Genomic DNA, 12,168 nt, shown 5'->3' with positions numbered 1-12,168 from the left:
TTTGGTGATTGCTTGAATCTAAAATGTTTTTCCACTTGACATTTGTTTATACTTCCTAGGAAAGAAACTCTATTTATGGATAACTAAATAACACAAATAAACATCTGAGAGAGCTGAAAAATCAGCTTTGATTATGCATGAAAATCTACAATGTCATTGTGTACTCTTGTGCTGTATTCTGATTGCCTGTTTATTTTTACAGAGCTGCTGGTGAGCCCATGGAAGAAGAGCCAGCCTTGTGAAGTGCCAAGTCCTCCCTGATATTTCCTGTGGGTGACATCATTGTGTATCCCCCAAAGCACCCTCAGACATGTCTTGTCTGCTTCTTGGGTGGCACAGATCAGATGGAACATAAACACTGGGCACAACACTCTGAATAGCAGCTTCACTTGTTCTTTGGATGGACTTGAAAGAGCCCAAAAGATTCCTTAAATGTAACTGCTACAATTCTAGAGTTACAGAAAAATGGGCTTGAGAGAAAGAGCCTAGAGCATGCTTTTTATATGCTGTTTGACCCACTCACCAACAGAAATTGTGAAATAGAGTATTGCAAAATTCTACATGATAGATCATAGATATGAGAATTGCAACAGCCAGCAACATACTCTGTGAACTCCATGAATCACTTTCTGACACTTTTTACTGGGTAATTTTTTTTCATACTGTGTTAAATTGTTAATAGAATTTGTTTTCTTTGCTCTGTTTCATGAAGAAAAATCTCCACCCTTATTTTACGTGCCAATTTTTAATCTCCTCTAATGAATTCTTAGCTGAATAAGTGAAAAGTGTTTAAATTATGACAAGGGATTTTAGATAAAGGGAAAGGACTTTTTCTTGTACTATAAGTCCCCCGAAGTAGTGTGCTTGGTGGTGCTTTATTTTCTCTTCCCTTTTCCTGGTCATCCCTCCCCATTTCATGTAATCTTTTCTATCATAAAAACACATCCACGAATCTCTAAAACAAGCGATCTTCTGCCTTTAAAAAAAAAGTGCTGTACCCTCTGTAGTTGACAGTAGCGCTCTCCATATGTGCAGCAGAGATCAAGTATGGATAGTTTTTCAAATGTGTTTTTAGTTTGTTCTGAAATGTTTCTGCGTTCTGACTCCAAAGCAACGATCTTCAGTAACTGCGTGCAGCTCATTTGCAGCTCAGGTGTTTCTGTGGAGGTTGCGTGGGGTGTTTTTTACAGGTCGTGACGTGAATATGAACTGATTCTTTTATGTAGTCCTGCACCAAGAGACTGATGTTGCTTAAGAAGCTTCAAAGGGTTTAGGCTTTATTTTAGATCCCCAAAGCGCAGCAAGATCTCCCTGCAATGTGACTTCAGCTGTTTAATTCCATGTTTGAGAACGTTACATAGAGTTGTGCCTTTAGCTGATAATGAACGCTTAAACTGTTACACGTGTTGCCTTACCGTCAGAGAAAGAGATAGGGCATGTATGTAAGAGTACTTCAAATGAACAAAACTCTGCTACAGTAACTTTTATTTTGTTTACAACTTTCTCACGTAATGAACCCCAGGAGATACTGTGAAGTATTCAGCTTGCAGTATTTGATAGTTTGCTCAGCTTTTGAAAGAAAGTGATGTTCATTTTTTATATATTTTCCAAATTCAAAAAAAAAAAAAAATTAAAGCCATAAGTGAAGACTGTCATGCTTTTTATTCTGAAATCTGAAAGGAACCTTAATTAAAACAAGATTTTGGGGAAGGCCATGATATGAAAGATATGGAACAATATGGTTTCAGTTATAGGCAGACTCAAACCTGTAAATCAAAGATGAAAGATTTCACTCAAATAGAATTATATAATTCTCTTTTGTTATGCAGTCAGACTATATCTTTCATGCATTTGGGTTTGTTTACTATTAGCATTTTAGTTTTAAAGACTTTTATTACTTATACCAAAGCTCTCCACTACAAGTTAGAAATCTGAGGCATGCTTTGAAAAGGAAAATCTAAAAAAAAAAAGAATGTCATTTCCTATAATGAGAAGTAAACTTTTATTCTGAAAGGTTTACTTTAAAATGTATGTATGCCCCTTAGAAAGGGAAATAAAATTCTGACCCTCAAAAAGTGAAATAAAATTCTCCCCCCCCATTTACAAGCCAAAACCATGCTTGTTTTAGTAAAGCAACGAGTCCCAGCAGGCTAAATTAACTCCTGGTGTAAGCCACCTTGCCTGATTTCGGGCTGTTCTGATGGGGTTGTTCACATGACTAAGGCAGTGAGGAGTTCATCCTGCATTTTCAGCAGACTCGTGATGGCAATCTTACTTGCCATTTTCTGCAGTTTTGTTGTGATCATCAAAGAAATTTCCCTTCAAGAAAACCAAGAACTATAGCTGATGAGATGGGTAACTTGTAGAGCTTTTCCCATTTTGAAATAATGGCTGCAAAGTTTTAATTGAGTGCATAATAACACCGTTTAAAAATTAATTAAAATGCAAAATCTGATTGTGTCGTTAGCTTGCATGAAACTGAATTGCAACCTGAAATGTGAGTTACAAGCTTTTCCAATCAAAGGCTATATTCTGGGGTGCAAATCAACTAAAGCTGTCCTTTGTAGCTGGAAATGCTTTTAAAATGCCAAAATAATTTGAATTAAACCACATTACAAACTCACAGTTATACATTCATACAGATGTAGTCTAAAACAGACATCTAGACATACTATTGGTTGAAGTTAGGATCGTTTGGATAAGCAAATGTGCAAATAAACTGCACACAGATTGTGTCCAGAGCTCTGTTCTCGCTAAAGTCAATAGCAAAATCCTCTTTGATTTCAATGGGAGATGATCAGGCTGTGCTTTTTTTTTTTTTTTTGTCCTTTAAGTCCAGAACACCATTACTTTTTGATTATGTCATTACAAGGCACCATACAGCCCTGTGGGAAATGATTGAGGCTTATGGTGAATATCAACACTTCCTTCAAAGCAGATCTGGACTTTCTGAGAGGGCAGTTTCACTTGCTGCTGTTTTCTTCTCACAGTATTTTTTATTACCATCAATAGCTCCCCATGGATTAGAGTTAAAATATCTTCCAGCAATTTTAGTCATGCTTCCAGGGAAATATTCACATAGACATTCTTAAAAATGCCCAGTTTTAACTGGATTCAAAAACAAATTGCAAGCATTTCAGAAAGATGCATGAATTGCGTGTTTCAAATGTCCAGATTCAGAGGCTAAGGAACTGTTTTTGAGGAGACATCAGTGTCTCATGTCTCCCATGGATGTCTCCCTTAGGCTAGAGGGATTGACACCTCTGAAAATTCATTCCCAGATATTTCATGCTGGCTGCCAAAATATCTACATTTGGGCTTAGATTACATCTAAAAATGAACTAAAATGCATAAACAAGATGGGGGAAAAGTTGGTTTCTGTGTGTGATTCCATGGAGAAGGTGAAGCTGAGGAGGTGGCAGAGAGCATTCGGAGCCAGGGCGACCCTGTGTCTGGTGATGGTGGTACAAGGGCTGCAGGCAGGCAGAGGGACATCCCACAGTACCCCCACCCCAGGCTCACAGGGGAAGCATGCAGTCATTTGCACTCTGCCCCGAATCAAGATGTCCCTAAGTCACCAACTACCAGAATGAGAGATGCCTCAGCAGCAAGTACCACTAACATGCTTGCTCCAGTTCACATTCTTCTCCAGTGTTTGGGACTAAATATTAAGATGAATGTGGCTTTTCTTGTATTGTTATGCTTTTCTTGTACTTTTAGGTCATTAAATACTTTTCTTGTATTCTTGGGTCCTTCAGTGCATAGTAGAAACTGAAACCTAAAAGAGATATGACTCAGGATGTGAAGAAAAGAATTAATTTTATCCAGCTTAATGCTCTTACCTGGGCTGGAGTGAGAACAATCATGAACAGCAAATCTCAGAATTGCTGTAACCTAAGAGTGTCTTGCACTGCATTTTTGGATTCTGTGTGCAGGAATTCTTTATGTGCTCATTTGGCTTTAATATAATCTGCAGCAATGAAGTGCTTGATTATATGATCCCTTTTCAGGCAACATTCCTAGTGAATAATCAAAGTTCATGGGAATCTTGCCAGTGTGTAAAGATAACAGAATTATTCCCTTTTTTAATCATGTACCTTCCTAATTTTACTTTCAGTAAAGATGAAGCAATTAATACCAAGCAAGTGAATCTGAGAAAAGTAAAATCATTAAGCTATCTTAAAGAAATATAATAAAAGAAAAAGAAAATGTTATGCAAACAAAGATGGCTATTCCTTTACTTTGCAAAAAAGTCAACAACATACTGCCAGCTGAATGTAAGTAGCAAAATTAATCCCTCTCTAGAGTATGTGGTATTTTAGTTGGTGTCTTATCTCAGTGCAGCCTCTCTAAAAAGCTGAGAGTCATAACCAGAGATGAAATATTAGAAAGGTTATGCTGCAGCCAACACCAGAGGTCCTGTAGAGAACAAGAATGTAGAGACTAACTAATTTTTGTAGACAGACAGCAGGACACTTTCGGGGCAATGTGTCTGGGACGAAGAATTAGAGGGAACTTTTCCAAAGGCACTGATGGCTGTGAGACAACTAACTCCTGTTAGCTTGCAGGAGCAAGGAGGTGCTCTGCGAGCATTTATTCTTTGGGAAATGCCCCCTTGTCCCACAGGCATGCCCACACGCCTGCAGACATGAAGCTTGCTGTACTATTTCCTGTCCAAAGTAGCAGCAGCAGCAGCAGCAGCCAGGTGTGCTGCCCTGCGTGTATACTCTGCATTTGCCCGAGAAGTTATCGACCTCCAGCAGACACTTCATAAGGTGACTGATGGGGGAAATTATTTTTTTTCTCGATAGTGGCCTTTCCAGAAGCATATCAGTGCATGGTTGTTTTATTTTTAAAGGTCACAAAAGAGCTTTGTGAACCATTGTACTTTTTTTTTCTTTTTTTTTTACAGACTCCGTATGGAAGTAAAACAGAATATGTACCTGGGGAGGGGGGATGTAGTGTGTGGAACCTGCCAGGAAAGAATTTCTCTTAAATCAAGTTTCTACTACCTGCTTTTCATCCTGGATTTGAAGGAGTTTGTGTTCTAAATTGTCATTCAAGATTTTTCTTTGTCATGTCACTTGCTTCGTTTTTGTACCTATAATTGAATCCCCTTTTGTAGCACACAGAAAACTACACAAAAAAAGTCTGTTTTTTGTGACAGATGCCCCTGCCCTTGGTGTGAGAATGAGAGTAGCTTATCTTTGTCACTTCTAGCAGCAATTAAATGCTTTTGTGACAGATCCAAACTGGAGCAGTATTTTAAAAGTACAATTTAGCTAGCTGTCTGCTGACTGTTAAAAAAAAAAGAAATTGTGAAACTTACATTCCTCTCAAGCCTCAAAAGGGACCCATTTTGATTTTAACAATGTAATATTTTCACTTGATCCAAAAGAGTTTTGTCCCATGACATCTTGTTGCTAGCTCAGTTTTAATCCCTAGTAAGTAACACCAGAGAGGGTGAAGACCAAAAAGGATGTTCCAGCAACAATCAATTATATGTCTTCTGCACAATCCTTCATCCTGCTCTGTGATTCAGCATATTAAAATAGATTATAGCAAAATATAAATTCTTCTGCACCATCAGAGATACTGCTGTTGGGATGTCAATTAGCACACTGTGAGTTGGGCTGTAATTTATAAGGGCCGTAATTTATATGGAAGCCATGCTTCTGTGTGGATGTGTGAAACCAGTGACACTGGTGCTGTGCAGTGAGAGTGATTCTGTGCTAAGATCCCCACATATTACCCCCTTCCGATGGTATGCCTGCGTGGCCAGAGGCACATTGGCAGTAACAGAGCCATAGGATGTCCTGGTTCAAAGAGCACTGAAATCCCTCCTCTAACAGGCTTTGGGTTATGTCTGGGAGGCAGCTAAAGAGGAAACCTGAACTTTGCAGTCCGCCACACGAAACTGTAAACAAAGCCCAAGTAACAGATCTAAGCTTGCCCACACGTACCTGTTTCTGATACGAAGTGCCAGTTCTGCTTCTAGAAAAGTCTGTCTGAAAGAACACTGACAGTAGTGGATCTATTCTATTGGCTTCACAAGAGTGTAGACGACATGTCTTATGGGAACAGTTCACATGTCTCTTGCTGCATAGTTTACTGCTATTTTAAATTTAATGATTGGCTTAATATTCTAATTTAGAATGCAGTAGGAAAGCATAAAGCAATACCTGGTGAACTCATAACTAAAGCTTTCAAAGCAAACTTACTGCCGTTGGTTTTTACAACACTGACTTTTTGGTCTAGGGATGCACAGCTGAAGTGTCTATTTTTTTCCTTGGGAAATCGATGTTGCTATCTGTTTCTACAATAAAAAACAGTCCTTTTGCTCAGATCTCTAAAAGTTTATCTGTAATTTGTCTTTCCAGGCAGAGCAGATTCTAAGGGATAAAGTATCAGTGGGACTGACCCAAAGGACAGCATTTTCAAAGGTCAATAGTAATATTTCCATAAGAGTAAAAGGAATCATTGTTATTATTCCTGATACGTTTTTGTATCTGAAAGCATCCAATGAGTAATGTTAAGTAATATTGTGCTCCAAAACTTTGTTGTTTATAGATATATGAGCTCTGGATTGGCGTGAAATAGTCTTCAACCAAGTTGTTAAAATCCTTTTTGTTTTGTGTTTTGTATAATTCTTTGGCTATAGTCTTGTCCTAGTGTTAATAAAAGCTATTTGAAGTAAACTCTGTCAATACTCTAAGGGGTTTTTTTGCCTGTTTTTTTTTTTTTAATCAGTGCTAAAAAGAAGTAGAGCTTTGAACATGCCACCCTGGTTGGATCATAGGATTCTGACTGTTAAAATATAAAGGGGGAAGCATGGTGAAGCTGGAGTGCATAAAAAAGGAACCACAAATGTTAATGTAAAAGTAATGTTACATACCAGGCTAAAACACACACAAAGCAGAGCCCCGGCTCTAACACCAAGCTCCTATTCTATAGTTCCTTTGGCTCATTGTCCTGAGGCGTTGCAGAACACATAATTCTCCTCCCAGTGAAGCAATTTAAATAGTACATGCACTGTTTTGAAAGCTGTAAGGCCCCTAATTTGTGGGAGGTGGGGAGTACCCAGCACGCTGCAGCAACACTCTGGACCACGGTATTGCGCCAGCCCTGCTGCTGTAAAACTGTTACCCTGATAGAACAGACCTGGTTTGAGAAAGGCACCCCACAAAAGCAGTGGAGTGAGGAAGAAGTGTGTTTACTGTGAGCACGTTTTGATCACTTGCACATTGTCAAAAGTAGCTCACAGACTGAAATTGCTCCTGTGTGTGGAGCCTCATACACCTGAACTTTAAAACTGAGTGGGAAGGAGGGTAGCTGGGAAGTACAGGCACTTTGTTTGCACATGGAAACCCCTACCTCCTGGCACATATCCAGAGCTGCTCAAGAAGGGGATTAAAACCAGAATGAAGCAAACCAGCATTCTATAATTTCAGCTTTTTCTTTTTTTTTTTTTCATTCTTCAGAATAACGTATCCTTTTCTTTTCTGGGGAAAAGGACCCCAACTCGAGAAATACACAGCTCCATTCCATCAATAAAATACTGTTTGAAAATCTGAGCATGCAACATGTAATTTCCTTGGCATATTTCAAAGAAGTGCTGTGCCCAGAGGATCTTAATCTATGCAGTCTATCTATCTACTTCTCTGCTTTGCTTGTTTCCTGTGATTCTATCGTGATAAATTGCAGAGCCCTGTGATAAATTGCATTCATCATGTCTTTCTGGCTGCCTCACCTGCTTTTTGTACATTAAACCCTCTCTCCTGGGTCTACTTCTAACATTCCAAGCTTGTGAGAGATTCCAGCTAGACACTGTTGCTGCTTTAAAATCAACCTGCCAGAATTGACCTTTCCTTTGAGATGTGGAGTGAGTTTTTGTAAACCTTCAGGCTAACAATGCTTCTAGGAATCTCCCGTAGGTGGGTAGAAGTGAATTCTTCCATATTCCCTCTCTGATGCTTTTTCACTTCTTCCCCTGGAGATCCTCCTCCTCAGGAAAAGCCTTTCTTTTCATTGGCAACTTTGAAAAGAGTAGCAAGAGTTGGATGGCTCTTTGTCAGAAAGGGTAAATAGTGAGATAGAACTGAACGAGCTTGTGTTGAGCCACTTCTCTTCTTTATTTCTGTCTCTTTCCCCTGCCAAATAAGAGGAGGAGAATACTAAAATCATGGTTTCAGCACACTAGAGCTACCTTTGGTTGATTGGTTGTTGCTTTCTTGGTTTTAAAGAAAAAAGTTCAGTTTTTAGCTTTGCTATCACAGTGGCCCAGGTACAGTACTTCATTCATAAGGCCTCCTGGAGACTTGTAAAAAAAGGTTTCACAATTCTTCTTATGTCCTTTTCTGGGTTTGATCGTAAAATGGAGCAGGTTCAGCAAAAACCCAAAATGAAGTTCTGTGCTTTACTAGAAGCTGAGTAAGAGCATGAGTCCAGGATTACAAAGTCCAGACTTTATAGTCTTAGCCTGTATACTGCTTCAGGCTGAACTTCTCTGATCACATATCACTGAAAAATACCCAACCTCTAATGACTGCCACATGAATAGATTATTAATAGATTATTAATAACTGAATTGAACATTCCTGATAAGATCCCAAATTACCTATTTTGTGGTATTTGACATACAGACAACATCGTTTTACATTAACATCAGATGGTTACAGCATTTGAATGCATTATTCTTTAACTGATCTAATTAAATATTACTCTGTGATAACATTATTGTTATCAAAATAAAATATCCATCAATAAAACAAGGTAAAAGCATGCATTACAAATATTTATGTTCTCCCAAGTCAGTATAGGTTCATTTTCCATAATCACAGTACCTATCTTAGCTGGGACAGAAGCCCAGCCTAGCTGTGTGCAATTCTACCAGACTCTACACAGGAGCAAAGAGTATAAAGATAACTGGGGTAATTTGTAATATTTTCTTCTCAACTTCTCTTGCCTTTCATTGTCTAAATTCTGCTCTCCAACTTTGGCTATGTCACAGAATCACAGAATATGCTGAGTTGGAAGGGACCCACAAGGATCATGGAGTCCAACTCCTGGCCCTCCACAGGACCATCCCCAAGAGTCACAACATGTGCCTGAGAGCATTGTCCAAACACTTCTTGAACTCTGTCACACTTGGTGCTGTGACCACTTTCCTGGGGAACCTATTCCAGTACCCAACCACCTTCTGGGTAAAGAACCTTCTTCTAATATCCAACGTAAACCTCCCCTGACACAACTTCAGGCCATTCCCTCCTGTTCTGTCATTGGTCACCGTAGAGAAGAGATCAGTGCCTGCCTCCCCTCTCCCCCTCCCAAGGAAGTTGTAACTGCAATGAGGTCTCCCCTCAGTCTCCTTTTCTCCAGGCTGAACAAACCAAGTGACCTCAGCTGCTCCTCATACAGCTTCCCCTCAACGCCCTTCACCATCTTTGTTGCCCTCCTTTGGATGCTCTCTAATAGCTGAACATTTTTCTCCATATTTTGGTATTTTGGGAATCTTATTGGAACATCTATAGTTAGTCTGAAATAGAGTCAATAATTAATCTAATTAATTTGGTCTATAAGGAGGGAAAATTTTGGTGATTCCTTGTTCTAGCTACCAAAATAATAACTGATTCTTAGGAAACAAGACCAAAAATAATCCTGAACTTGATTTCTCTCATTCTCAACTGCCTCTCCTCGTCCCCTCAAAATCATGGTATATAAATACATATTATGTTAGCTGAAATGCAAATGTGTATTGTCTGTCACTAGATCTGATGTGTAGCAGTTCAGTCTCTGCCACCTTAGCCAGAAGGAACCAGTCCTAGCTCCTTCTGAACCTGCAGTGGGTGTTTGGGTTTGTACTGAAAGTTGAGCACGTAGTTTAAGAACAGCTGCAGTATCATCTGTAAACAGCAAAAAGAACATAAAAACTTCAAAAATTAATATGCTCCAGTTCTCCTTTAAAATGTCCAGGAAATTATTTCATTAGAAGCATCATCACAATATAGTATTGCCTTGCAATGAAATCTTTCTATCTTCATCGAGCTACCATAGCTCATGTTGTCTCCTTTAAAGCCTGTATCTGACCTGGAGATGTACATCTAGAGTGCTGTCAGGTAGTTCCACCTGAGTCGTCTTTGTAACGTCAAAATTTGCACGTAGTCATGACAGCTGTCCTTTCCTCTGTTGTAGGTGTAAGTAACTCTTTCTTTGACTACTGCTTGATGGCACACTATGGAAGAGTGGTCCTAGTCACAGACTCTTACACAGATCTTGCTGCTTCTTACTGTTGCTGAACATGTCTCCTACAGGGATTTAAGTATTTTATTGATTGAGTTGATGAGGTCTACTGAGAATTGATTGTGGCTAGCAAGTATTGCCTGCACAGAACTTCTTTATTGTTTTTAAGTTAGGAGAAAAATATGTCAGAAAAAAATGTTATTGATATTAATACTGAAGTGCTGACAAATGGTCAGTACTAGTGTGCACCATGTCTTTCTCTGTCTCTTCCATTTCAACAGAAATAGACTTACTTTGCATAGCAAAATGGCTCAAAGTGAATTACTTTTTGGGCACTGTTTAAAACTGAGTGGTTTGAAGAAATATTTTTCTTCCTGTGGCACTCAACACAAAAATCCAAGATCCTTGTAAACAACCAGGGTTTCATTCTCACAACAGCCACAGAAGCAGGCCAGTTGCCTCTTTTCACAGCTAGGATTAAAAGAGTTGTTTGAGGATCCACACAGAGCTTGTAGATGATGGAAGAATCTCCAGAGCTACAGCCTTTATGCCAGCACCCAGACTGTCCATGTGACTATATTTCTTCCAGATGCCTTCACATTATAAAGTAAGTGTGACTTCAGATGCTGAATCTGCCTCTTCTAATTTTAGCTTATTGTTTTGAGCTTGCTTGTTCTCTGGCATGTGTATTACTTGCTGGAACATTGCTAAACAACAAAAACTTCTATTTATTTTTTCAAAGAAGACTGTATGCACATATAGAGGAGACGTGGGACTTTTATGAATCATATCCTGTAGTTTCTTTGTGTTTTTTCTTTTCTTACTTGCTCCTTGTTTTTAAATAACCTTCACAAAAGAGAAAACTGTTTGGGTTGTGTAACAATCCACACACAGGAACTAGACATTTTCTTTACTCTGCTAGATGTGTTGGCTGTTGTGATTTGAATATAGATTGCAAGGAACACAAAAATGTCAATAAATACTGCACTTGTTTAAGGGTTAACAACTGAACCATTTTATATGAGGCTTCAGGGGATTTGGAAGGAAGTTATCTCAAGACTCTCACTTTTTATAAGCATAATGTTGTGGTTCTTATTACTGAGCAAAGAAACATCAGCCCTGTCCTTATGCTCTGTGTTAACCTTAGGGATTCAATGAATGAACAGGTCAGAACTGCCATAGGCTGCAAGCAAAAGGCCCTCACAAATAAATGTAAAGCAAAGCCCTATACCACACTGCAAGCTAAGTCAGAAATTTTGGAAAAACTGCTTCTTGGGGAACAGGTGATTTCTCAAATCTGCTTCTATTTTCTGCCGCCTTTGAATTCCTTTGAGGAGTGTTAATGACTTTTCAAGATAAACTCTGTTAGATCCTCCTATATACAATGGTTTAAGCATCTTCATGAATGGATGAGGGAAGTAGGGTGGTCAGAATAACTGCTGTTCAGCTGTAAATTTGGAGTCCTTCTTTCTTTAAGACTCTCTTAGGAAGACTGAGGTGTTCAGCTCAACATACATGCTCTTAACTTCAGGTAACCAAGAAGATGAAGACAAGTATGCTCATATATCAAGCATAATGAGACTCCTGTGTGTGCTGTGCACCATGTACCCACAGATCCATGGTGATGGGACCTTTGCAGTGTAGAGCAGTAGGACATGATTCAAAATGTCTGGGACATCCTTTATCCTCTTGCAAAATCAGAATAAGCTGCTGGAGAGAACCCTGTGAGAGCCCAGAGGAGATCTACGCTGAACCTCACACTGCAAATCTCAGAGGTGAGTGGGAAAGGATGAGAAAACTCCACAGTTGCACCTACAAATGAATCATGAACTGTGATATGAACACCAGTTAGTATCTGAGCAACTCAGAGGAAAGTTTAAAATCAGATCACAGCAAAAAGAGTCTGCTGAGCTCCAACCTCATAAGCCC

General features: G+C 39.1%; 1 protein-coding gene across 9 annotated transcripts in view; it reads left to right on the top strand.

Moving 5' to 3' along the window:
* The window catches only part of HDAC9 (histone deacetylase 9), a 423,755-nt gene extending 417,055 nt beyond the window's left edge, over positions 1–6,700 (top strand). For all 9 annotated transcript variants that reach the window (XM_029961711.1, XM_018075494.2, XM_018075493.2 and 6 more), the window contains one exon: positions 203–6,700. In XM_029961711.1, coding sequence (XP_029817571.1) covers positions 203–242 — 40 coding nt within the window. In that variant the 3' untranslated portion in view covers positions 243–6,700. The remainder of the gene's footprint in view (positions 1–202) is intronic.
* The last annotated feature ends 5,468 nt before the right edge of the window (positions 6,701–12,168 follow it).

Source organism: Manacus vitellinus, unplaced genomic scaffold (assembly GCF_001715985.3).
Source record: "Manacus vitellinus isolate BGI_N305 unplaced genomic scaffold, ASM171598v3 scaffold_3_pilon, whole genome shotgun sequence".
Taxonomy (NCBI): Eukaryota; Metazoa; Chordata; class Aves; order Passeriformes; family Pipridae; genus Manacus; species Manacus vitellinus.
The sequence above is the reverse complement of the archived record's forward strand: the minus strand, read 5'-3'. Positions and strand labels throughout refer to the sequence as shown.